A 26,208-nucleotide genomic window follows, 5' to 3' on the forward strand; every position below is an offset into this window, starting at 1 on the left:
TGATTCTGAAAATCAGCTAAAAGGAAACAAGAGAACAGTTACGTTGATTCCACTAACATGCTCTGAAATATTAATATGAACTCTCATAGTCATTAGATTCCACATGATCACAAGGATGCATCAATGCCACATAGATTTAAAGGAATAGACACTTTCCTGTTTAAAAATCTGGTACAAAGGCTGACACTTCTCAAAATTGCTTAGTGAATGGCAGTAGGCACATATTTCATAATATGATTAAGTAAGTTGTTAATTACGAAGTGGTTCAACAGTTTATCATATATGAAGCATCACTGCGTACAGTGTCCAGAAATATGTAAGATTTAACTTAAGTTCTCCCAAATGTATACTACGCAATAGTCAGTTTTACCTTCCCCTTTTGTGTATGATGTACAATACTCATCAAAATTCTCTTTTGTAACAGCAAACAACCAAAAAGGTACAATAGATTATTGGTTTTATTAGGTTGCATGAATACCACCTCCCAACCAAGATCTCACTTGCCACCCACCCTTAAAGCTAGATCCATCAGGAATGGTCACCAGGCATGGGGTTTTAAATGTGTTCCCTAAAAGGGACTTCATTTCAGTAGTGTGAAGACCAGAATGCTTTAATACATTAAACCTTATTGTTTCGCTTAGCTGTCTAATTCATGCACACCCACTACAGCAATAAACCCTGTTGTGAGTTGCTACAATTGACTAATCGTTTACAAAACGAATTGGCAAGTAGAATGGAAAGAGTAATAATAAATAAATGATTATCCCCTCCCACTAAAACTTACTCACAATTAGAAGTAGATAAGCCACATGCTTTTGTTTTGTTTTTTCTAATAGTAATGCACTTTCTATGGAACAAATAAGCCTAGGTGTAGAAAAGCATTCTGGTTATGTTATATATTGATTGTTATATGTATACTGTATATCACAACGCATTATATACTCCATTTGTAACACATGCACAGACATGTCCCACACCAACATACTCTACAAAATATATTTTCATAAATGCAGAAAATATAAGAAAGAAGATTTTGGTCCTATCCCTCTGAAGGATAAAAGACAAAAATTCCGAGATGGAAGAGCCTTCCTCAAATGCTCTGTCCCTGTCCGATCCCCTGTGGGAAGACCTATCCTTATAGGCTTGGTAGGAACAGGAGAACGTTCATAATTAACCTTTGCTACAGCGGTAAACCATGTTGTTTGTTCATATGGTATAATACAAGGAGCCCACTAAAACTACAGCTCATTTAGACTGGTAGTTGTAGGATTAGTTGAGAAGTTCATCGCGTACAGAGTCCCTCATAAAATGATTACCAATCACTAGAAAGCTTGGTGTTCTGGTCCCTTTTTGGGGGAGCAGGTGGCGGCCCCCTTCTTAAAGTTGCATAACCCGATATATGACTGCCTCCATAGGAGCTAGCTTTTTGCTGATCACTAAGCAGTTCAGGTGGTGGAGGAGGCAAGGCCATATCGTCCATTGTCGCTGTGGGTTCCGATCTCGAAAGACGAGTAGAGGATAGAGAGCTATGCCGAGTAACAGACTTGCGCTGAAGAGTCCTATTCAGGTCAGCCAGAAATCCTGGTTGGACAGTAAGGCTCGGCTTCGGGGAGGTGGGCACTTGAGGACTGACGGGCAACTGTGGTTCCACAGTTTCTGTAGCTGCTGCTGCACGTGTGCTATCATTCCGTTTGGGGCGTGTTGGAGGAGGCGCTTTCTTTTGCGATGATTTAGACCATGATTGGGGCTGTGGGTTAACAACGGCAACTTTTGGAGAGGTATTACCTGAAAAAGCAGCTATTCCATCCAATGGAGGAGGTGGAGGAGGAAGTAGTTCTAGTTCTGGTGGTGGAGGTGGAAAGTCAGAATCGGATGGAGGAGAAGGAAATTCAACCACATGGATGTTCCCTGTAGTTCCCATAGTTGGTGTTTTCCCTGTGATGCTTCCTTGTTGAAAAACCATTGGCAAATTCACCCCTGAAAGATTGAGTTTTCCAGGCTTTGGAGGAGCTGCAGGAGGTGGCGTAGACTCTTTGGAAGGAGAGCCAGAAGGTTCTGAGGGCTGTGCAAATTTGCTCACTAGGCTGTCCACAGATTGCCTCTTTGATTCATGATACTCAGCAGAGCTATTAGATTTGATGCTGGAGTTCCGCTGAGGAGTTGGTGGCGGCTTCTTTCCTCCAGGACTTGATGTCTTGCTGTTTTTTTTAACCGGAGATCCCATTTTATCTGGAACAGGAGGAGCTGGTGGCAGACCACTCACTGCAGGAAGAGGAGGTGGCGGAGGGGGAGATGGCAGAGGTGGTGGTGGTGGTGGTGGGGGAGGTGGGAAGGTTAAGCTGCTCTCGGGTGGTGGTGGAGGAAAATCAGGAGATGGAACAGAATTGGGCTGCCACTTGGGTTTTGCTTTTACAGCTGGGGGAGATGGTGGGGCCGGGGCTGCTGGGGCAGGCTTTGGGAGTTGAGGCTCAGTGACAACAGGAAACTGACTGGCAATCTGCTTTACAATTGAAGGTAAAGAAGACTGAGGGGATGGAGGGGGCTTGGCTGAAAACGTTTGTTTTGGTAAAGTTGGTGGAGGTGTTGGCCCAGTAGGGGCTGGTGGCGGTAGTGTAATATCACAACCTGTAAAACTTGGTTGTTTTTTCATTCCAGGTAATATAACATTAGAGGCTGTTGATACAGTCTTAGGAATGGTAGGTGGGGGAGTAGACAGTATAGGCTTTGGAGGAGCCTGAGAGGACACAGGAGGTGGTGGTGGTGGAGGAGATGGAGGAGGTGGTGGTGCACACTGATATCCATTACTAAGCTGAACTTGTTGAATTTTTAGAGGTGGTGGAGGTGGGGTAAACTGTGGTACAGACTGGGTGCCGGGAGGAGGCCTTAATAGCAAAGCCATAGCTGACCCTGGTGGAGGAGGTGGTGGGGGAGGTGGGGGAGGAGGTGGTGGAGGAATTCCTCCATTAGGTGTCACCGTCATTTGAGGTTTAACCTGTGTGAGAACTGGGGGCATTTGCTGGTTAATAGATGCAGATTTAAAATGATGCCCACTATACTGAGAGGCATTCTGTAGCCTTGTTATGGTACTATATTTTGCAAATATAGTCGGGGTGGAAAATGAAGGTGTTGTCGACTGACTAGGAAGAGGAGGAGGAGGTGGTGGTGGTGGAGGAGGTGGAGGTGGTGGCGGAGGTGGAGGAGGAGCAGGTGGTGATGGCTGTGATGCAGCCAGGGAGTTAACAGTACGGATCTGAGAGGATAAAGGTGGCATCGATGTAATGAATGACCGATTCACAGACTCCATTCTAGCCTAGAGAAAAAAAGTAAATATAAGAAGTCATTAAACATACAGAGAACAAAGAAAACCAACAGGTAGACACTTATGAAAAGACGTCATGGTAAGCAAAAATATAAAGAAACAAATGTAAACATCAAAGAGGCTGATTATGCATTTTATACAAGTGTAAATTTTGTTAAGGGAACCCTATTGGGAACACTGAAAACAAAGGGCCTCTGTTCAGCCAGTAAAGATGTAAATCATGGGAAGAGGAACTTTTTGCTGCCCCTGACAACAAACCTCAGACACGTATCACCTATTTAGAAAACTCATGCCAAGTAAAGTATCATGTGCCTCTTTTTCAACTGAAATGTGACAGACAATAGTAGGAGTAAGAAAGATGGGGCAGACAATTGTTAACTGTCAGCGTTTAAAGTTGGGAAAGTGACAAAAGTTACATTAAATTAATGAATCATTCCAAGACCTTCCACTGTGGCCCTATTCAATACCTAAAACTGGTTGGGATGATCTCCCTCTTATCCACCAAAATTAAGGGATCCCCAGAGATGCTGGATCCAATCACATATTCAGTTTATAAAGTAACCCAAACCAGCTAATGGGACTAAGGTTGTTTTGAAAGGGCCACTAAAGTGAAAGTTTCAATCCAAGGTTTGGTCCCATTCGTGTAAGGTATTATTGGAGGTTGCAAAATCTCTCTTCCTCATGTTTTGTTCCAGGCAGGTGAATGGTGGCTATTGGGAGAGGTGGCCTGGCACTTAGCAGTAGAGCTCTATGGCCAGCTGGCAAATTGAATGGTCTGAGAGCCTATGTTCCTTTCTTGTTTAACTGGATAATCTTAGTGCTCTAGTTTAAAATGATCTTCCACTAGAGAAGCGGTAAAAAGGACTTCAAAGTAAGGAAGATTGATTTTTTATCCATCATGCTGATGTAAATTAGCTTGTCATCCACTGACCTAAAGCCTACATTTCCCAAAGCCCATGTTGGTCTCGAGTTAATCAGGACTTTGCACAAAGCCTATTGAATAGGATATATTGCATGGTTGACCAGACAAGATGGTTAAACACGTCTGGGTTGTCACTTGACCCTGGAGGTGCATAGCTAGAGTTTCAGCTTTGCCATGTTAGACCTAAACAGCGGGACAAGTGGTCTGAGGGGAGCTGGAAAGAGTTTTGTTTACTTCTGAAAATATGTATCAAGTACAGTCTGGTGACTTATCTTGGCCAAGAGTTATTTGCAACAACCAAGTTATGATTCATTTATGGCTTTGGTACGGAGTTCTGGTTTTCTGCAGGTGCTCAACAGTTGCCAATAAATTGGCTTAGCCTTCAAATAGCAGCATAGTGCTTTAGATTTTTTTAAAAAGAGATACCTATAAGGTACCTATAAGGAGTACACACTAATAAAGTCCTTTAAATGTGTAGGAGTTCAACAAGTGCTGGGAGTTAACTTTGCTTGAATACAGTATAGGCTAAGGCCCAGCGCAGCATTTTTTAAACAGGAATGTGGTAGAATCGTAGATTCGGAGTTCCTGAGGTGTAGCTGGGAAAGGCTTGTTTTTGTGTTTTGATCTGTTCCTTCTGAGCTTTCCTGAGCTCTGACCTTCCAATGTATTGGCAGTGTGTTCAAATATGGAACCTGTGTGCAAGGTTGTCTTTTGTTTCAGCTAGCCATGAATTTGCTGTAGGCTGGTGGAAGGAGAAGGATGGCTTAGCGAATTGTCTTAAGAAGGGTGTGATGCGGCCACATTTTGATTGGTGATTAGTTGCATCTAGGATAGGTTTCACTAGAACAAGGGCTGTATCTGGAAAAGTGGTAAGCTGAATACAGTTCCCATCATTGAAGTATAGGGCACGGATTATGAAAGTGGAGTGAAAATTGCTGGGTTGAGGAAATGGCTTAATTCCATGGCCAAGGTCAGATTTATTCATCAGGCTATCCTAGAAAGAACACCTAAAATCAATGCGGAAGCTAAGGGATTTATTTGGCAGGCGCACTACAGGAAGGAGATAAATTGGTAATGTTTTATGTTGGATAGTATGGTCTGGTCTGGTGCTGAAGCTTACCACAGTTCATAAGCACAAACTCTATTTTTGTGTCACTCGATGTCGATTTTCTGTGTGCACCGACTATAGTGCAGAGGTTTTTTGCCTTTTGATATTTGTGGTAAAATTGGAAAGCAAAGGGCAGATCATGAATGTATACTAACGATCACACACAGTATGATAAGGAATGATTAGGGAGGAATTAGTATTTATTGTTTTTGTGAATGTGAGTGAAATCTGTGCTTGTTGCAGCATTTCGAGGGGGCTTACTTGAATGCCTGGGACGTGTCAGTTTTCTTTGTGAGGTTACATGTTGAATGGGATGGTGTGGTGGGTCAGTTAGATGAAAGTGAGGTTAGGCAGGCAAGGGAAGGTCTGACTAATCTGGGAATGCCAAAGTATTGCCTTTGGACAGGGCGGGGAATATTATGAGTAAAATGAATGGATCCTCTAAAGGCTACATTAATGGCTTAGAATAGAGCACAAAACATGTCAAAAAGTACTGAGTCTGTAGAATGGGAACTGAGGATGTTGCAGGTGTAAATTGAAAATGAAGTCTTGAACAGATCACAATCCAGATAGAAGCAGACCTCCTGGTGGAAAATGTGCATCTCCACTTCTAGCACTGTTCTGGCCTTCATAGATGCTGGAGAGTTCTGCAGGGTGTTATTACACCTGCTACAGGCACAGACTGCAATATAGATTCAGACACATTTTCTTGTGTTAATTTCTGGCCAAACAGTCATGCAAGTCTGCTAACAAAGAGACTGAAGGCCTCATTTACGGTTTGGTGGAGGGGTAATCCGTTACAATAGGATGGGTAGCCTGCCCACCTTATTAAACAAGCCACAGAATATAATACACTTGTAATAAGGCAGATGGGGCAGATGGGTTATCCGTCAAGTTCGTGACGGAGTAACTCATCTGCCAAACTCTAAACCAGGCCCTTAATTCCCTACAGGGATTTTCTTAGGTTTATATGGCTTCAAAGAGAAACTATGAATTTTCAGCTAGGATGAAGATGGCTACATGTGGGGCTATACTATGGGTCATAATCTGCATGAACACTAAAGGTGGAAAATACAGAGACTGGAACAACGTTGGATACAAATTTCACAAAACAACTGGTCCTAAGAACAGGTATTGTTATTTTTGAAGCGTGGAACTTGTTACACCCATTTATCTTCTTTTATTCTGATCTTTGGCTGTATAGTAGGCTTCTGTTCTCAGTGTTGCCAATCAGACCCATTGCACCAACAAAAAGAAAGAAACCATGTTAAGCAAAATTGATCTTTAACATTCAAATAAAACTAACTCCTTCCCAACACAAATAAATGACCAAACAGTTTGATGGGTGTGCAAGAGAAGGGAGAGTGACATTTAAAAACTCAGTGCAAGGAACAAGAGAATGATAAAGCGGAAAATTGATCAAATGAAAAATAGTAGCGATAGGGAGTGTGAGAAGGGAGAAGGAACTGCAACTATATACTGCTTATCACAGCCCATTGGTACTTTAACGTGTGTTAGCAGAGAAGAGAAATTAAGATTTCCTCAAGTAAATCATAGGGTATTTCATCGATTGTAGGCCAGCGAAACATAACGCTTCACTTAACTGCTCCCTCTTGCTTCCTTACAGAAAAGCAGCATGTGATTCATCTATGTACACTACATGACTCCCGCAGGGTTGCCAAGTAGCCCAAGGTAACCGAAAAAAGCTTTTGACTAAATATGCTGCCACCCAGTCACACCTCAAAAGGAACCGTGAATCATTAGGCACACTGCCCGCTGGCTGCAACTCCAGTTCGCCAGAAAGGCTTGTCTGGATCATGGGGGCATGTTAAAAAGCTCTAAGATGCGCTGCTTCAATTTGGGCATTTGCTGGAAAATCTTCTGATTGGGAAATTTCGAATCTTAAAATCAGAAATATAATTGTACTTTCCTAAATAATGACAATTATAACCTGAAAGTACATTTTTTGCTATGGCTAGACGTCTGGCCATTTCCTATACCTGCCTCTCTCACCTTTGCCGTGCGTTTTCTCTTTTAAAGATGATAAATGTTGGAAAGTGATTTCAACAAGTCTGTGTCTTCTGCAGAATCATCTTACATCCTGAAAAGCCCTTAAAACCTTTTTTCTTCCATATTTCCAAGTCTTAGAATGACTGTATGATTTTATGTAACCTTCCAGTGAACTCCAGTGCCAGGACAGCCTTTTTGAGGAGCATGCGTTCTTACAACACATATTTCATTCACTGAAATATAGCAGCCAGTAACTGCGTAAATGGCTTCAATCTTAGCAAATTGGCTTTAGTAGGAGACTCTGACTCTGCATCAATTTTACAACTAAAAAGACTCAGTCAAATTCGACTGCACTATCGATAAGTTAGTATTTGGTGTTCGAACAAGAGCGGTGGGTTTATTAAGGAAGGTGGGAGAACATGAGGTCATGGGGTGGTAAAAGCCTAAACCATCGATTAAAAAAGTGGGGTTATCAGATAGAAATTTAGGTTCAAACCAGCGAATTGAGAAAAGAATGATTAGGAGGTCTTCAGAAAGTTAGTTTGTGGGATTCTGGTTACAGCAATCACCCACCCAGGTTAACGTGTTTTGAAACGACCCCTGACCTTAGTTCTGCCCCGTACAAAGCGCCATGGGCTTGCAGACCTTAGCAGTGCTGGACTTCGCTTTTGGTACCTGAGACAATGAGGCAACAGGAGAAATACAAGCACTGTCAAACACAGAGAGGGTGACAAGAGAAAATGTGTTTTTGTTCCCAACACTGCACATATTATAGACGTCTTATATACCTCCTTACTAAGATACACTGAATGTGTGCAGCAGAATCAAACAGAAGTACATGTGTAATACTGTCTACATTTTTACAGGGATAAAAGACCATAACTACAGTCTGGCTGTTGAGAATTTATATGGTTTCCTCCCTACGGAAATGGTGTCTTAGATCAATCTGTGACAGAAGATGTGAATACTTAAAAATGATGACTAGTTTACAAACCGTTTGATGAAGAACACTTAATTCTGGTACTAAATGTGAGGGGTACACTGATAATACACATTGTTACTGCTGAACATTTTTCATCAAAACCCAATAATTGGGGATCCTTATCCAGTACTCAAAAAACTGGTTGCTGTGGCACTGCTGTGTCCTAGTTCCAACTCTGGATTGCAAGAGAACTTATTAGGGTGGCTTACCCGGCACCAGCCTCTAAGAATCTAGCTCTGGCTGGTGCATGTGAACAGACATTTTTCAGAGTCCCAACGTTATCACTTAGGGTTAATTCTAGCAATCTGAAATATTCTATAAATTGTAGTCTTCTCAATATCTTTCCACGGTGGTTTTGTGTCTGCAATCTTTTCCCATGCGATGCGATGGTATGCAATGGTAAATTGCAGGAGCTTTTAAAGTCCCACAGAGATCTCTGTTAGATACCAAGTTAAGAAATATTTGGAGAATTTGATAGCCGACTGTGCATCACCTTAAACAATTTCTGGATAGTGCAATCAATGATATGAAAACATGCGTTTTTAGACTGCAGGAAGGGGGGCCATGACTTTCCAAGCAGGTATTCTGAAGTCCCATCACATGACATGTAAGTGAAGGGGAATTTCAGTGTGGAATTTTATTGAGCCACCCACAGTCTCTGATGCTTGAACACGAATAACTAAGGCTTCTTTTCACTCTCTAACACTAGATATTTGGAAGGAACATGGCGAAGTGACCTCCTTGAAGAAATACTTTCAAATACTTTGTTTAGCTCGTGATCACTTCACTGGGCATGCATTTATTGTTTTTTTATTGCCTGCCCCTACGCCAATTAAGGTTACTTAGCACTGCTATAACAGATGGATGGTTGTCAACAACAAATTGAATTATTTAGATAACAAAATCTTCGGGACATACAATACCTTAGGCAGTATACGGTAAATAAGTTGTATAGATGTTTGATGAAGATGATCGTTAATTATTTATGAGCAGATGTGGATCCTGCTTTGAAAAGGGGCAATGCATTAACTCATATACCAAAATGATAGATGAAGAACAGGAACAACGTGGTGGAATTCTCTGTTCCTAGAATTCCAAAGTACCATCAGTATTCCTGTGCTAAACACTATCATAATGTGGTAATTTAATTTTAGAATTTTAGAATGACGCAAATATAGCCAAATACTGTACATTACAAAACTATTCCCTTCAGAGAGTAGTGCTGAAATTGTATAACTCGACTACTTATTCTACAAATACTACTTGTTAATGATTCTTATTGGGATTTGATTTGAAAACTCACAATATAATTTGTTTAAATAGACTGGAGCCTGCAATTGGCCCACTGTGGGTAAGATGAGCAATACTAGTCTGCTTTGATTTTGGCACCTGTCCCCTTCCAGGTTCCTACAGTGACAGTCGGTAATGGACAAACCTAATCAGAAGAAAAGCTGTGGACTTCTCAAACAAGTTTGTTCTTCCCCCTGATGTGTGTCCATTCTTACGGGCATGGGCACACAGCACTGAGGGTCATTTGCCAAAGAGCAAATACTAAATGATGTTGCTATGAACTTGTACTGTTCAGAATGTTTTCCCTTTTATTGGGGATGGTGCAGATGTCAGGGGAATACTATTTGTTCAATTATTACTAATGGGGAGATGGTCAGTGTTCAATTTTTTTCTGACATTTTATCTAAAGGATCCAGTTGAACATGTAAACAAATGTAAAGCACATACAAACTCTACGCCATCTACAGAGCTACAACATGTAGAAGACAAACTCAACATGAAATATGCTCAACACAAGCCAAAAGGAGAGATCCCAGCAAGGGATGCAGCATGGCTTCAAGCAGCAATAACTCTTCACCCTGCCACGGCATGTGTTGTCTCTTGTAATGCTTGTTACCTTGCTGGACTCCTCCAACTGCGTCCCTCGCTTCCAGGCCTCGGAAAAGATGGAGCTGACGATGCTTTGAGAGCGGATGTGTGCTGTATTCTGTGTCTCTGAAAGGCCGCTATCCGAGTGATAAGAATGGTTGGATTGGGACTCTGTAGGAAAAATAATTGGTATATATCCTGGTTTCCACTTTTTGTTGATAACTTTCAAAAGAGTACGAAAATGTTAAGGGGTATTCGTCAGTGCCCTGTCTTGGCTCCTCATATTGTGACATTTTGTCACTGTCATACATTCTACATCTTTGTACTTAATCAATTCATCCATCATGCCTTAAAAGAGGAAAAACTCATGACGAAGAAAACCTATCAGTGTCAAAGTTAGGACCTCAAAGCTACTGCCTTCTTCTAGAACACTAGAAGTACTAGACCCCATTGCAAGTGCCTCTAATAGTAGAACAACTAGACGGCATTGAGAATGCCTTTAGAGCTAGGACTACTACAACCCATAACAAGTGCCTCCAATACTAGAACTACTAGACCCTATTGCAAGTGCCTCTAATAGTAGAGCTAATAGACGGCAATATAAATGCTTTAGTACTCAAACTACTACAACCCATAACAAGTGCCTTTTATGCTAGAACTAGTAGACGGCATTGCAAGGGCCTCTAATAGTAGAACTACTAGACGGAATTAAGAATGCCTTTAGTGCTAGGACTACTACAACCCATAAAAAGTGCCTCTAATGCTAGAACTATTAGACTCCATTGCAAGTGCCTCTTATAGTATGGCATTATAAATGCCTTTCAGTACTCAAACTACTACAATCCATAACAAGTGCCTCTAATGCTAGAACTATTAGACGGCATTGCAAGTGCCTCTAAGAGTAGAACTACTAGACGGCATTATGAATGCCTTTAGTGCTAGGACTACTACAACCCATAACAAGTGCCTCTAATGCTAGAACTACTAGATTTTATTGCAGGTGCCTTTGATGCTAGGACCACTAGACCACTTTAGGATTGCCTCCAATGGAAGAACTACCTGACCTCATTACCAGTGCCTCTGATGCTAGGTCTACAAGACCTCATTACGAATGCGTTTAATGGCTGAACAAATAGACCTCATTACGAAAGGTCTCTTAATTCCAATGGGGCCACTAACATCCGTTGCCCGCAACACAGGAAGTAAGAGTTCAGGTGAGTTTCTGCGGATCGGTTTATTTTCACACAGAGATTTAAAGTAGCTGTAATTTGTGTGAAAATACATGGGCAAATGAGGAATTACTGCGGGAATTGGACCCGGAGTTACAGTTTCACCCCATAATTCCTCATTTCTAAGGGGACCTTCAGGGTCCAACCAAGACATTATCCAGGGCACTTATAACGAGGGCCTTAATATCATGTTAACTGAACCCACAGTATTCAGTACTTGGGGTGATGTGTAAAATCACTTGGACACATCCTGGGTCTCTATATCTAGACCACAGCAGTCTTCAATGCAATAAAAGCTGGGCCTTTATATTTAAAGAGAAGATTACCTTTTGGAGAAGTTCACACTTCTATCTATACACTTGCATTCACCATTGAGTATTAGATATCTTTCTCCAGCAGTGGAACAGAAATGCATCATCTCAAGAGACACTGCTGTTCCATTTGAAAGCAGTGCTCCAACATAGTTCCATAATTGCATTTGTTCAGACAGACATCTTGAGTCAGTTTTGTTGGGGAAGGAAGCATGCATCTTTTGACATTCCTCCACCATCTTAGGTGACCATGCTGTAACGTTACCTGGTAAACTTGAAGAGCTAGATCCAGATTTGATGCTAGAGCTGGATAAGGAAGTCCAATCGTAAGCCACCTCGGTCCTCTTTAGGGCCTCTTGATAGTTCACATACAGCTGCTTTCCATACTGAAATAAACGCAACAGTGTATTCCTTTTATTACAATATTGGCATTGCAAACTAATGATGAGGCAAGTGTAAAAGGTAAGGGCAGACACCAGTTTTTCAACAGCGTAATAGTTACTGCGTTACACCAATTGGGATTACAAAGAGCCTGAACATGCTCCTGGTATCCCTTTGTAGCCGCAGAAATTCACTTATCACGGTGCACTGTGGATATTGTCACAGAGTGCGTGAAAAAAGTGGATACAATTCGTTTGGCTGATGGTCATTAAATATTATGCCTATTAAGATGCTATAAATTACACCATTTGGATCTATCAAAGTTTACTACAAACAAAGATTTAAATATTCTTCCAAAAAAAGGTGCCAAATAGCAATTTTCGTTTTTGGAGTGGTCTCCGTTCAAAAGGGGAGAAAAAACTCAAATACCTAATGCACATTTGCTGCACGGATTCAAAACTGCATTGCAAGACTAGAGACACCCAAGGGAGAGGTTTACACTGAGGAATCCGCCATGCAGATGCAACCAACTGATTGTTTCAATTTATACAGCAATTAATTCAGGAATGTATTCACTTTCATGAAAAGCAATTATCACCACAGTTATTGTTGTCTGGTTCCTGCTTTTCATGTTTAATGAAATAAATGAACCTCTTTAAGAAGTGACTTTGCTCACTTTATTAGCACATTTCACGGGTTCAGTGCGGATTACTGTTGCCCCTGAAGACCGAACATAGAATCACGCATGTAAGCCTTTTTATAGGAGGTGAATTTTAATGTGCAACACTCAGAGAACAGGGTGATTCATCCCAAAGCATGTTAGTGCATTTCGTGCACAGGTAGGCTAGACTAAGGCAACAGCCATACAAGGGCCTCAGCCCTTCACTCCCAAGAGAGGGAACAATCAGAGCTGGCCTTCGCTCATACAACGCCCAGGGCAAAATCAAATTTGATGTCCCCATCCCTTACCCACAACTATTCCTCTTTAATTGTCTAAGTATTGAACATTTAGGAGAAGGAGGGGCAATATTAAGGAGTGCCAAGAAATAAAAACCCACAAAAACAGTCCACAAGGGTTCCACTACCCTTCAGAAAATGTGTTTAAATAATTTTTTCTTTGGACCCAAGTCTCCGGGGAATTATGCAGGGAGCTCCAATATCCCAGTAGGTCAGTGCCCTGGGCCTGGGCCCAGTTCGCACACAGCAAAGGCTGGTCAAGCAAACTGTATACCTCGAATACACGCTGAAGGGGTTTCTCTTTGCAAAGTCTGCTTGCTGACTGGAATGGTTTGTATTAAAAAGGGGGTAGCTGTATCCTTCTCTGTCATAATAATGGAACCACCACACAAAATCCTAAATGGTAATGACTTCTATTAACTCACAATGCCTTGGATTGACTTGAACCAGCAATCTAACTGAAGTAAAGGTTACTACATACTTATGCCAAACCGGCCCAGATATGGAGCCCATCAACAAAATTCCCTGCTTCAGCACTCCTCCCTACTTTGACAGTCCCTTCATGTCAGTAAGTAATGCAACAGCTTGGTGAACTGTTTACTGAAGAAAGGGTGATAGTTATTGATGCATGCCACACCCTCATTTGCCTTTCCTGGGCCCATAGCAGAGAGGTCATATACGCATGTGTGGGGCTGCTGGTTGACCAGTCCACAAAAACCCCACAGTAGCACAGAAAGCACTTTAGGGTCATGCGTGAAAAATGACCTCCTGCTTTGGGCGTAGGGCTGCACGGTCTGACCTGAAGTACGAGGCCTATCCAAGATCCCTGCCTCGCCTCGTACGCCATCTTTGTCCAGCTTGCCAAAGCCTGCGGTGGGGATAGCAAGTTGCTGACCACACCGTAGTCTGCGACAAGCTAGATAAGGTGTAGTTGGCTCCCAACTCCCTGCTTCAAGATAGCTGTTCCACAACCAGACTAGATGGATACTCGAGAACGGCCCAGGCCTGCAAGCCCCGGACTATCCCCTCTCCTTCCAGACTGCTACGCAGGAAGGTGCTCAGTCTCTGCCCGCCTCGGGTGACAGAAAGCTGCCCGATGCATCTCTCCATCTCCTGAGGCATGAAGCGGCCAAGCACCATGTGGTTTGACGGTCACAAGACCTCAGCTCCCTCTTCCAGGCAAGGGTGAGAATGAAACACAATGCTCTTTATTTTCGATTGTTTTTTAGGTTCATTTTCCTTTGTGGTTTCCAGGGGGTTGAACGTGGGCTGAAACTATGAGCTCAGCTTTTCAGTGGTGAAGCCACAGATTTGGACTCCTTAAAATTATTTGATTGGGGTGGAACATGCATCCAAAACTGCACTGCTTTGAAAAACATTTTTGAGGGACGAACCCTCTAAAACAAAACGGTTGGGCTCACTCACTTTGCTTAAAAGGTTCACATCCTGGACAGTTACTGGTATTTTGAGCACCAGAAAAGTTTGGAGTAGATCTACATCCACACTAGCATGTCTCTCACCAGAAGGGGGCGACTCGGACAGGTACTGCTGTACTTCCGGACCATAAGGAAGTGGTCACAGGCCCACACCATAAATGACAAGATGGATTGCTGGGAGACATTGCAACTTTCATCTTTGGTCATGAAATTCATACCCTTACCGGGGTACTATAAAATCACCCTGAGCTGCCAAGAACAATGCTATGCGTAAAGATCTGCTATAACTCAGCGCCAAATTGACAAACAGGAAGTCCTTATCTTACAGATAGCCTGAATCCTCATTTGTCATGTGTCAATTTAAGTTCTGTAGATCAGAAATGCGGTCATTAATCTGTATTACACAATTGCATTCAATACATAACTGAGGTGTTTACACAAAGCAACATTCATGCGAGGTGAATCATTTCCGGCTAGGTTATATATTCGCCTAGATCCACAGATAAGATGTAAAGTGCTACATAGGCCAATGTGCAATAAACTCCACGTGATTGTATTCTACCTGCAATAAGCAGGTTTTAGTCACCTTACTTGACCAGAGCAGGAATCTCGCATAAAAGGTGGGGCTCCAGATACTGGCAAAGGGACCCTGCTGATCCGGTTATATTGCCTGTTACGTCAGTGCTCATATTGAGAAATCGTTTTTCAAAATACTGCTTCCCTCTCCAACAATACCGAATGTTCCCAAAATAATTCCTAACTTGTACGGGTAGCTTGCTGTGTGTTGTATTGTCTTTTTCAGCTTATGAAGAGGAATGTGTTCTTTCCAACAAATAAATCATATAGTTTCTTACATGGAGGTGTAGTTTTGCAGCTTGAAGAATTTTCACATGTTGCCCATTATTCCGCCATCTAGTGGCTGGGTCTGGAATGTCTGGGTTTTTTTTGTAGTTTTTTTTCTCCTTTAGATTTTTCTTTGTTAATGGGTGTCGACATACCTCCATTTGGTATCGCCTGTGACGTCCTACTGCTTCCCAACTTTGATCCCAATCTTCATATTTTTTTTCTTCCATCCATCTTTTTGGTAGCGGTGGGTAGGTCGCTTATGAATCAAGAATATTCTTCAAGCTGTAAAACTACACTTACAGGTAAGTAACTATATGCTTTGCAGTGTGAATATTTTCTGGATTCACATGCTTGCATTGATTTTGTAGTGTCTTCTAACTTTGTGGTGGCTGGGTTGAAGATGGTCATTGATTAGTAAACAGATGTAAACCTTAATCCCTATTTGTGCTTTCCTATTCATTTGCTTATCAATACAGTAATGTCTAGAGAAATTGTGTACGTACAGATGATCACGTTGCGGTCATACAGAAATCCTGCAATCGTGTATTTGCCAGAAAGTCAATGGTTGCTCCTTTCTTTTGTGTTTAATGTGCTTTAGTTGCCACACTCTTGTTTTTCTACAGAATATGAATGGCAGAACTGAATGGTTTGCGCAATCCATAGTGCAATTTTGCTCTCAGTTACTGGTCTCCCCAAGAAACTATTTGCAAAAGAAATGAAGAGTTGTTTTGTTTTTCTATTTGGTTTTGCCCTTTCTATGTACTACATTATGATGCGCCTTGCGTCTATGTGTGCAACGTTCTCTATGCATGCTCCTTTGGTTTTTGAAAAAAGACTTAGTATTTGTATATGTGGGTGTCGGTACTTTCTTTCATGGTGCTATTCTTTTTGTTCCTTCCAAGAAACTATTACAGGTGATGTGAAAAAACGTCTTCCAATTTGGTCTCTTGTGTAAGCAAATACTGCTGCTAAATTAACTTTTAAAGATGCCTCTGTTACTCTTTCCTCTAGAAGATGTGTGAAATATTTTAACACTGTCTTATCCTTAGTAGTTTTTCCTTTTAGTTTATTTGTAATACACCAAAAAGAATATCTTTTCCACTGTGACCCGTAACACTTTCTTGTTATCAGCTTTCTTGCTTCTCTTAGAACAGCCATTGTGCTTTGGGGTAGCTTCAGACTCTTCTCAAAGTCTCTCTTTTTCTGGAGAAGGGTGGCCATTTCAGCCTCAAGGCGCCTCTTTTTCTTCTGGACTTTAGCAGCACGTTCTTGGGAGTCGAGGCTTGCTGTCTTTTTTTTCGGTGTCCGAGAGTCTTTCGACGACGTGGGGTCATTTAGCTTCTATGTTCGACTCTGGACCGTTCTGATTTTGACAAAGAAATGTCCTTTCCATATCTGTCCTTCATTGATTTGGGCTTTTCTTCAACAGAATTCCCTTTGAGGGATCCGTGAGGCTCCTCATCTCTGGGTGTGCATCCTTTCAATGTCCTAGAGTCAGATCTTCATGACTCAGACATTTTCTTAGGAGTGTGGGGGTGGTGTCGATGGATCGCATACCTCTGGTTTCTGTGTCATTTTGGTCACCTGGCCTTTGACGATCTCCAGATCTACAACTGATGTTTCCCCTTCAGCTACCTCAGCAACAATCTCCTTGTCTTCAATCGAGAGGCCTAGGTCTCTCAGGGAAGGAGTCATCTGCTGACCCTGCAAAGTATGATGGGCTACTCTTTGCATCTCTCTCTCTCACCCTCAGCGTCTTCAACACAAACACAGAGCAGGCGTTACAGTCTTTCCTTCAGCACTCAACAGGTAGACAAAGGTTGCAGACCAGGTGTTTGTCCTTCTGTGATAACTTGTAGCAACAATTCTTACAAAACTGTAAAGGTGTTTTCTCCATTAGGACAAACTGGGAGCCCCCTGAATGGGTATTATTGAAAAAACATCAAGTGAATCTTGCCTTTTCTGCAGATATCACCTGCAGTGCCCACTTGTTGGTGTTGTTTTTCAATTTCGCTGATGTTTGAGAAACTTCTTCAAAACTTCTTCCTTGTATTGGAGATCCTTCAGCAAGCATCCAGACCCAAGGATGGAAAAAATCCGAAGATGGTGACCGTAGGTCGGAGCTTCCAGAGGAAGCAGCACGACATCACAAGGGACTCCAAATGGAGGTATTTTGATGCCCACCTACAAAGAAACATCTAAAAGAGAAACAAGCATTTACAATGCAACGGTCTCGCCTTTGCAAAAGTTAGAGCTAAAGGCATTGGAAATGACAAACTTTTTATTTATGTGTTGGTTTGAAAACAGATAAATAAATGGCATTGTCATTTACAATGCCAATAGGTTAATCTCTCGCAAATGTCCTCATACACAGCTGCACACACTATTGTCATGTTTGTGTGTTTGTCAGTCGTGCACTGGTCCTTACCAGCCAATATTGTTCATATAAACTAAACATGTGTGACCTACTGGCCAATATTTCACAAAATGTATTTGCAAAGGTGTAGTACTGGGCAGTAATAATTGTGTTATTTATATCAGCAGAGATCTGGGGGGGATACTGGCTATTATTGTTAAAAATAAATGATAGAAGGTGAGGCCTGGTCGGTAATGTTCAAAGGAACACAGAGCAGATACAGCACAGGTCAGGGGTAACGCGAGTCATTTGGGCAACTGATCAGGTACGTAAAGGCCAAGTCTGGTTGTTATTCACATGTTCTGCTTTATTGTAAAGCGCTCTGATGCCTCCGGCCCATGTTAGCGCTATATGAAATCACAACAGTAAATAAAATGTTCACATTAAAAACATAAAGAGTGCACAGTCCAGGCCAGCATCGATCGTAGTAACGCGAATAATTAAATGCACTGTACCGTATTGTTCTAGTTAGTGCTGTTGATATTGGTGGGAAGTAGTGACGGGGAGGCTGGGTGAGGTTGTGGGGCGGGCTGGGGATGGGCCGGGGAGGGCCGCTGTACCTGGGGAGGGAGAGGCTGCAGGAGGAGGGAGTGGGAGGGAGTGACGGAGGAGGCTGGCTGAGGATATGGGAGGAGAGCGCATTCCTCGCCTGGACTGGGGAACAGCCGGGGTCTGCCAAGGCCCAGAGAGACACAGCGCTCCAGGCTGGCGCACACACACACCACACCTTCCACACATGCTGACTCGTGCTTACACACACACTGACACTCACACACAACTTGCACACACGCTGGCACTCTCCCACACACAACATGCTGACATACACACACCATAACTTGCACACACTGACACACATTCACACACTCATACTTCCACACACACACAACTTGCACACACACTGACACACACACACCATAACTTTCACACACACTGACTCGTGCTTACACGCATGCTGACACACACAACTTACGGACACACTCACATCTTGCACACAGGTGACACTCACACCCACCACTTAATCACACGCTGACACTCTTACACACACCCATACTTGCAGGTGGCGCGTGGACCCGAAGAGGGGTGGAGAGGGGTTAGCCAGGTGACCGTGGGGGCACACTGAGCGTGAGCGCGATGGAGGGAGAGGAAAGGATCAGCAGGTTACCCACTCACCTGAGGCAAGGGGGGGGGGCGGCGCACCGGGGCTGCATCATGTGAGAGCAGGACAGGGCTGCAGGGTAGCGCACCTCCTCAAGTGTACATTTTATTTAAAACAATAGTTTTAAATAGCGCAAACTCGCCCGAAGGTATCAGAGCGCTTTACGTGATTCCTAACTGTTCCACACGGAGCAGAACCTTGGAAGAAGAGGACAGCATGTGAGCGGTACCGACGCCAGCAGAAGCACTGAGACAAGACGTTTATGCCAACCCTTAGCCCAGCGGAATGAGCAGGGGCTTTGAGTGGCGCTTTGATGTGGAAGACGTTGCTCTGAATATTTAATACATTCACGCTCAACGAAAAGGGTAAATTCCATATGCAGGAGTCATTGTGCTGCTCAAAAAAGAAGCCGCAGGTGTGCTGATCCAACACGTTGGCTACACAAGCAATTAATTTAAAAAAAGTTTGTTTACATACACATTCATGCAAGGATGAGACGCGAGGGGAGTTGGGGCGGGCAAGCAGCGACCTGGGAGGGAACAGGAAATGCAGTGGGTGGGAGGTGGTAGGGGGACGGCACCGCCAGCCGAGTGAAAAGAAACAAGCGCTCGCATGGGGATTCATTGTGCTGCTCAGAAAGAAGCCGCAGGTGTGCTGACCCAACACATTGGCTACAAAAGCAATTAATTAAACAAGCAACGTACACACCCCGAAAAAGACATGCTCAGGCGATATCCCGCAAGCACACCTGCACCACTAAGCATCGGACCCCTCCTATATCGTCCCACCATCACCTAGAAACGTGAATGTGCCAGGCTGGCATTGTGCATCAATTAATCGATAGCCAAGCGGTGACGATTCCTAACTCAACCCACGTGTTATAGAAAGTAAACAGTTGAGGTCTCGCACAGGACTCTCCTCTTACCTTCTTATATACGGCGGATGTGCCCTTGATCCTATCTGACGAGTCTAGGAGGGCATGTTCAGCCAAGGAACTGTTCCCCCATGGCCCCGGCAGGACCGACCAACCTTCTCGGCTCGGCCGCGCCTCGGCCCGTCTGGAATGAGTCTTTCTGTGATTCGGACTCTTGGGTCGGCCAATTGCAAAAAAACAAACGCTCACCGTAGCTGCGCGAAGATTCAAACTCTTTACGGAATGTTGTATTAAGTCCCAGGTAAAGCATAAGACAATTCAAGAATGTGAACCCATTTTCAAGGGCCAGAGAGAAAGTGGTAGCAGGCTGCGGGAACTAGGAGGAAGGTGCCACATTCGAGGAGTAAAATAAACTGCAGATGCAAAATGTTCTCTTAAAGTAATTTTAAACAGGCCACGGACAACGGTACACGGAGAAGACAGGAGACGGATCCCGGCAACATAAATTGCGCAGCCCACCCCTGCAAAAGACACGTTGGAAATGACAAAAACATGCCTTTAAGAAAAAAAGAAGAAAAAAAAAACGCCCACCGCTGCATGACGTAAAAAAAAAAAAAAAAGGGGCGGAGCTGAAAAAACACAGGAACGCCCACGAATCTGCTGCCAGAATGATTGCCACATCTCTCTTCCAATGGCTAGCCTCCATTTATGGAGCTAGCCAATGGAAGAGAGAGGCGGATTAAAGCCCCATACTGGAAATCAAAAATTCTCGCCTGCGCGACACTGCTTGCGCAGTGAACGCCAGGCTTCGACCTAAAAAGACTACAAAAAAGGAAGAATTCGGAACCACCCAATAGATGGCGGAATAATGCACAGCATGTGAATTCAGACAGGACTCATACTGCAGAAATTAACATACTACAACTAAGTAAATAAAGGAGTTACTTCATCTTCTCTGTCGCCTCGTGCCTCCTTATGGTCATGGATTGTCTCAGTGATGTTCAATATACTGATGAGGTGCATTATGTGTTACTTTTTATGTTCCTTACACCCATATATTAACTTCAATATATTACTCTGTGGGGCGTGGCCAGGCTACCGACCAAGATGGCCGTGTAGCACTGAATCTGCATAAGCTGAGTGCTCATTCTGCATTTAACAGACAGATCTGCATGCCGGAAGCCCACCCGCACGATCGGTGGTGCTCCGACTACTGGAGAGGCGAGCTACGGCAACATCAGAAGGCCTGCCTTGCAATCCGCGGGGAGAAGAGTTCGGACTGCGAGGATCGAGAGAGGCCTGGGGAGGAATCCAGAGAATGCTGTTACCGGCTCCTGGACTAGCAGGTAAGCCGGTCTGCACGCTCCTGGAGGCCCCGCGGCGACGGGTGCCGTGAGTGAGCCTGGGAGTCAGTCACCCAACTGACCGGTCCGGTCTGCGCAAACTGGGAGTGGGTCTGAACGGGAGCCCAAATACGTGGGTAAGACTTAACGGAGCGTGGGGCCTACCTTATATTGCACATACAAGCTATTACTGAAGGAGCGTGTACAGCCTTACACACGCTGCTAAAGCCCTTAACCTGCACCACATCTACTTCCCGGTAAGGGTGAGTGGCACAGACTGGGGGAAGGAAGGTGCTACTGCTAGACAACGCAGATTGGTGCTGAGCCCTGGGAGAATCACATCTCACAAAACTGCCTAGGTTGGAACATAGCCCGGTGGGGGCAATAACAGCACACCCCCTATCTGCGCAGTGATGGCTAAGGCTGCCACATACACCAGCTGCAGTGTTCTACAAGTCATGGTACGAAAGGACCCAAAGCAAAAGGTTCTACAATTCAACAAGCAAAGCGGAGCGCTGGCAGAGCCTAACACCGGCATGGCAGAGGGTGGTTCAGAGGCGGCCCGACCGGAAAGCATGCCCCCTGGCCCGGAAACTGGAATTGAGAGCTCGCTTCATGGCACTGGATGAGCGATTTGATACTCAAGAAGCACCTAGACACTATGGGGGTCAAGCTGGACAAGAACAAGAGACGCTTGGACACGGTAGTACATTTACATGTAGTGGGGTAACCCTTTAACCCTCAGAACCTGGGTGGGTAATGAAATAAGTAATAATGGTTCTGTCGGACCGAAATACACAGTAGTATAGTATTTCAATTGTGTTATTTACAAACATCCGTCCCTATATAGGGTATACAGACCGTGGTACATATACCAGTATAACCAAACACACGGACCACAAAGAAAATTCAAGTAAATTTTTACTCGTATACTTTTATATTCTCTGTATTGTATTCAATTGTTAGTTTTGCTGTCCAAAAACAAACATAAAACATAAAAACACAAATTCTGTGCAAGGCTGATACACATTAAAACAACATATAAAAATGTCAATTCACAACTTATGGGCGGAGACAACTATATATGCAATAATCCACTAGGTACACAAATTAATTCTTGGGTCCTAGGGGATTTTGTATAGTTGGTTCATAAAAGAAGGAATTGCGTCGACGTTTCGACCCTGGGGGCGATGCAATGATTTTGCGCATCAAAGGCGGGTCTTCATCAGGACTTTGACGAACCTAAGCTCCTCTTGGAAACCAGGTCCTTAATATGTAGTGGCTGGTCAGCCGACTCAGCTACTATGGTGTATTTCCTTAGATCTCTGTAAAGATTAGTTTTACAGGCGATGGGATGAAACAGGGCGTTGTTTCCTTGATTTGATGCAAGTTTTACGTGTCTGTCTCCTTCTCAATCTCACGCGGGAATGTGTTTTCCCGCGTGAGATTGAGAAGGAGACGGACACGTAAACTCGCATCAAATCAAGGAAACAATGCCCTGTTTCATCCCATCGCCTGTAAAACTAATCTTTACAGAGATCTAAGGAAATACACCATAGTAGCTGAGTCGGCTGACCAGCCACTACATATTAAGGATCTGGTTTTCAAGAGGAGCTTAGGTTCCAATGCACCTTTTCAGACAACAATCCATGGTTGCCCATCACTGAAGAAAGGTTAGTGAGACGCACACTTAGCAAATATTCTTTGTACATGATAGGGAACTTATTCCCAGGGGGACATGTTTTTCCAGAACGGAATTGGCCAGGTACAGTGAGGCATTCTTTATGGACCACTTCACACTTAGTAGACTCCGCAGCACACTGAGAGCTAGGGTAACGGAATATCCCCTTGAACCTGAGTCTTTTGTACCATTGACCCTACTCATCACGCATAAAGAGGAAGATCATCTCATTTTTAAGTTAAACAGAGACTCCATGACACTAGTCCCTAGCAGGGATACCAAAATACGTGAGACTTGGGAACGGGATAGGCCATCCCTTGGAGGATGAACATTAGACCTTCTGTTGCACCCAAACTAAAGACGTTTCCCTAAACAGCAAACACAAACTACTGCATTTTAATTTTTAACGGAGGGGGTGCATGTCCCCGGCCAAGCTTAACTCCATAGATTCCCTAGAGGCCCCACTCATGCCCGGAGTGCTGTGCACAGAGGGCAGACTTCGCCCATATGACCTGGAATTGAGCAAAAATAGGGGAATATTGGAGGAAAGTTTAAACTATACTATCACGAATGATAAAACTTGACATCAGCCCCCTGCCAGAGGTAGCCCTGCTGGGATATGTATGCGACTTTCCAAAACAGGTGTGCAGGTTTGTCGCTATTGCCTTACTATTAGCCAAGTGAGAAATTGCACTGGGGGAATAAGGTTGTCCCAACAACTAAAGCCTGGCTTAATAGTCTTATTTATTACAACACAAATAGTGATCTATTTGCGACTACATTGCCCCCAACATCGAGGCCCAAGGACATCTGGGGCCAATTAAAAAACTATCTATTGACAGCGGAACCGGCACCCACATCGCAGGCCCTTCTGGGATTGTCCCCACTGGGGTGGGTTGAACCACAGGTTGATATAAATGTATACAGTGTAGATGCATATATATAACGCTAATATGTGAAATGACATGACTGTAAACATGCGGGCAGCCCGAAATGATCAGTGATTGGGATTCAACGGACAATATAGATCTCGGAACATTGCTATGCTAAAGTTGATGCATCTGTACTGCTACAATGAGTACTTGTTACATATGCTAGTTTACTGCAATATGGAAAAATGGTAAATAAAGTTTACAAAAATATATATATATATATATATATTACTCTACCATTATTTTTTTTATTATTACTCCTACTGTAACTCCTACTGCTCTGAGCCAACATTTATAATGACGATAGAAGACAACCTCTAACAAGATATTCTGAAAGCGCCTTGAGACCTCACGGTGAAAAGCTGCACTATATAAGAACTTCTGACATTGACAAAGTAAAGGGACCTACGTACACTCCGATCTCCACTGCCTGCAATATCTGCCCTGAACAGCTTAGCTTTATCACAACTTTGTAGTTTAGTTTATCAAATTAGCACAGTTAATTAAAACCATTGCAATAAAATGTCATTGTAGCACTGTTACCACATTAAGAGCAAAGCGAATCAAACCATCAAAAATTTCAATTCATACACATATTACTGACTAGGCAGTCTTGTAGTTACTGTTGTAATCACGTGACAGGCTTCAAAAACCAAGGATAAAATGATTTGGTGCAGAGACACTAGGGCAAAATGCAAAAATAGTTTGTGATAAGTTTTTGCGGAGGAGGAGCTAGTAGGGCATGGGCAGGAGAGAGGGAAAGCAGATTGTCCAAGAGTCTCACATATTTTACGGACATTGCCAGCAAAATCTGGGAAGTAAAGCAGAGAGCAGATGCCTCCCAACATGCAATGATGCCCCTTTTTAGATATAAGGGTTTTAAGAGAAGTTTTCTGGGAGTGTCAAGGGCGGGACAACAGCACAGAAGATGCAGCCATGATTCAGACCTATACATTGCACAGTCTGCTTACCCCTCCTCACTGGTTGGAGCCCATCGGTTGAAGGCAGTGTAGCGCAGACCTAAGAGATGCATGAACATTATTTTTTTGTAGGCTGCTGCGTTCAGACTATCAATAAGGTACGGTTGAGGTGCCCCAGGGAGGTATGAGTCGTTCAAGGGGAGGAGGATAATTGATGTTTTTGGGACCCGAATATCCATCTGGTATGAAATTTGTATAATCTGCCTGTTGACAACCCTTTTCCAGACTGTGTATGGAATGGAGTCTGCAGTTAGTGATGTTTCGTCAATATGTAGCGTTCTTATGGCTTCTAGAATTTGACGGTTGCAATGTTTCCCGGAGCTGGCAAGAGTTTCTTTTAACCGGGCTTTAAGTGTGTTATCTACGGCTTTTAGTGCCCTTTTATAGTACTTCAGGGTGTCAGCCTCCCAGAAAATCGATTGTCTTTGAAGGCCCAGCTCAAGTCGTAGTCTTGCCCTGTGGATGTAATTCGGGAGACAGAAGATTTTTTTTATAAATGGTAATCTGGGCGTGGTCGAGACTGGCTGAGCATGCACCAGGAAAGGCCTGGTGCCCGTAACTTAAGGCAGGAAGAAGGGTGCCTTTAGTCACCTTCAGAATGGGTTTGGCAGAAGGACTACTCAGGGACTGGTTAAGTCGAGTCAGGCTGTACGTTGTTGCTCCAGCTCTCTTTTTCAAAGTAGCCAAGTGGGCTGATGGTATGGCCCCCAGGTAGTTGTATTTTGATGTTGTTTTAATCTTTGCCGGCCCAATGTTCCACGTTAAACTTTGCTTTTTCTTGCAACGGCCAAAAATCAAGACCTTGGTCTTATCCTGGTCAATTTTAAGAGCATTAGCTGTGTTGTATTTGTAGAAGGTGCAAAAGGCTCTTTGGAGGCCAGACTTTACCTGGTCCATTAAAACAATATCATCAGCGATTTTCAGAATGTGCAAGTTCGTTTTTGCTAGGACCAGTTTTGGCAGAGACTGTCGTTGGGCCAGTTCTGACTCGTACCCATGTGTTCTTATGCAAGGAGAGAAGGGCTCCGAGCAGGCTCTGTGGAATCCCCCACTTATCCAATTTCCTCCATAAAGTGTTACAAGACACATTATCGAAGGCGGCGATGTAGTCTATAAAGCAGCAATAGAGGGGCAGTTGATATTTTTGCGCTGCTTGTTGGCTCAGAATAGTTAGGGCAGTGATTTTGTCAATTGTGGAGTCAGAAGATCTGAACCTAGTTTGAAAGTATGGTAAAATGTTATTTTCCGCTAATACATTTTTCTAGCGACAACTGCCTCCCAACCAATGTAACCAGCAGACATGATCATCATCTTCTACGACAGACCACTGCCCATCTCAACATTGACTTCTCCCAGATCACCTTTTTTTGTCTTCTCATGTCAAAAGATAAAATATTGGCAAAAGGGGCTCTTTTCTCATTATTTCAATACATACAAATATAAAATC

At 43.4% G+C, this 26,208-nt stretch overlaps 1 protein-coding gene across 4 annotated transcripts in view; it reads right to left on the reverse strand.

Moving 5' to 3' along the window:
• Nucleotides 1–440: 440 nt before the first annotated feature.
• Nucleotides 441–26,208, reverse strand: part of RAPH1 (Ras association (RalGDS/AF-6) and pleckstrin homology domains 1) — a 403,562-nt gene continuing 377,794 nt past the window's right edge. For 3 of the 4 annotated variants that reach the window (XM_086955298.1, XM_086955299.1, XM_086955297.1), the window contains 3 exons: nucleotides 12,025–12,145; nucleotides 10,248–10,390; nucleotides 441–3,310 (listed from right to left, as the gene is read on the reverse strand). In XM_086955298.1, the coding sequence (XP_086811424.1) occupies nucleotides 1,313–3,310; nucleotides 10,248–10,390; nucleotides 12,025–12,145 (2,262 nt within the window). In that variant the 3' untranslated portion in view covers nucleotides 441–1,312. Of the gene's footprint in view, nucleotides 3,311–7,964; nucleotides 8,035–10,247; nucleotides 10,391–12,024; nucleotides 12,146–26,208 lie in introns of all 4 variants that reach the window. The other variant, XM_086955300.1, reaches the window with a different exon arrangement.

Source organism: Lissotriton vulgaris, chromosome 2_1 (assembly GCF_964263255.1).
Source record: "Lissotriton vulgaris chromosome 2_1, aLisVul1.2, whole genome shotgun sequence".
Classification (NCBI taxonomy): domain Eukaryota; kingdom Metazoa; phylum Chordata; class Amphibia; order Caudata; family Salamandridae; genus Lissotriton; species Lissotriton vulgaris.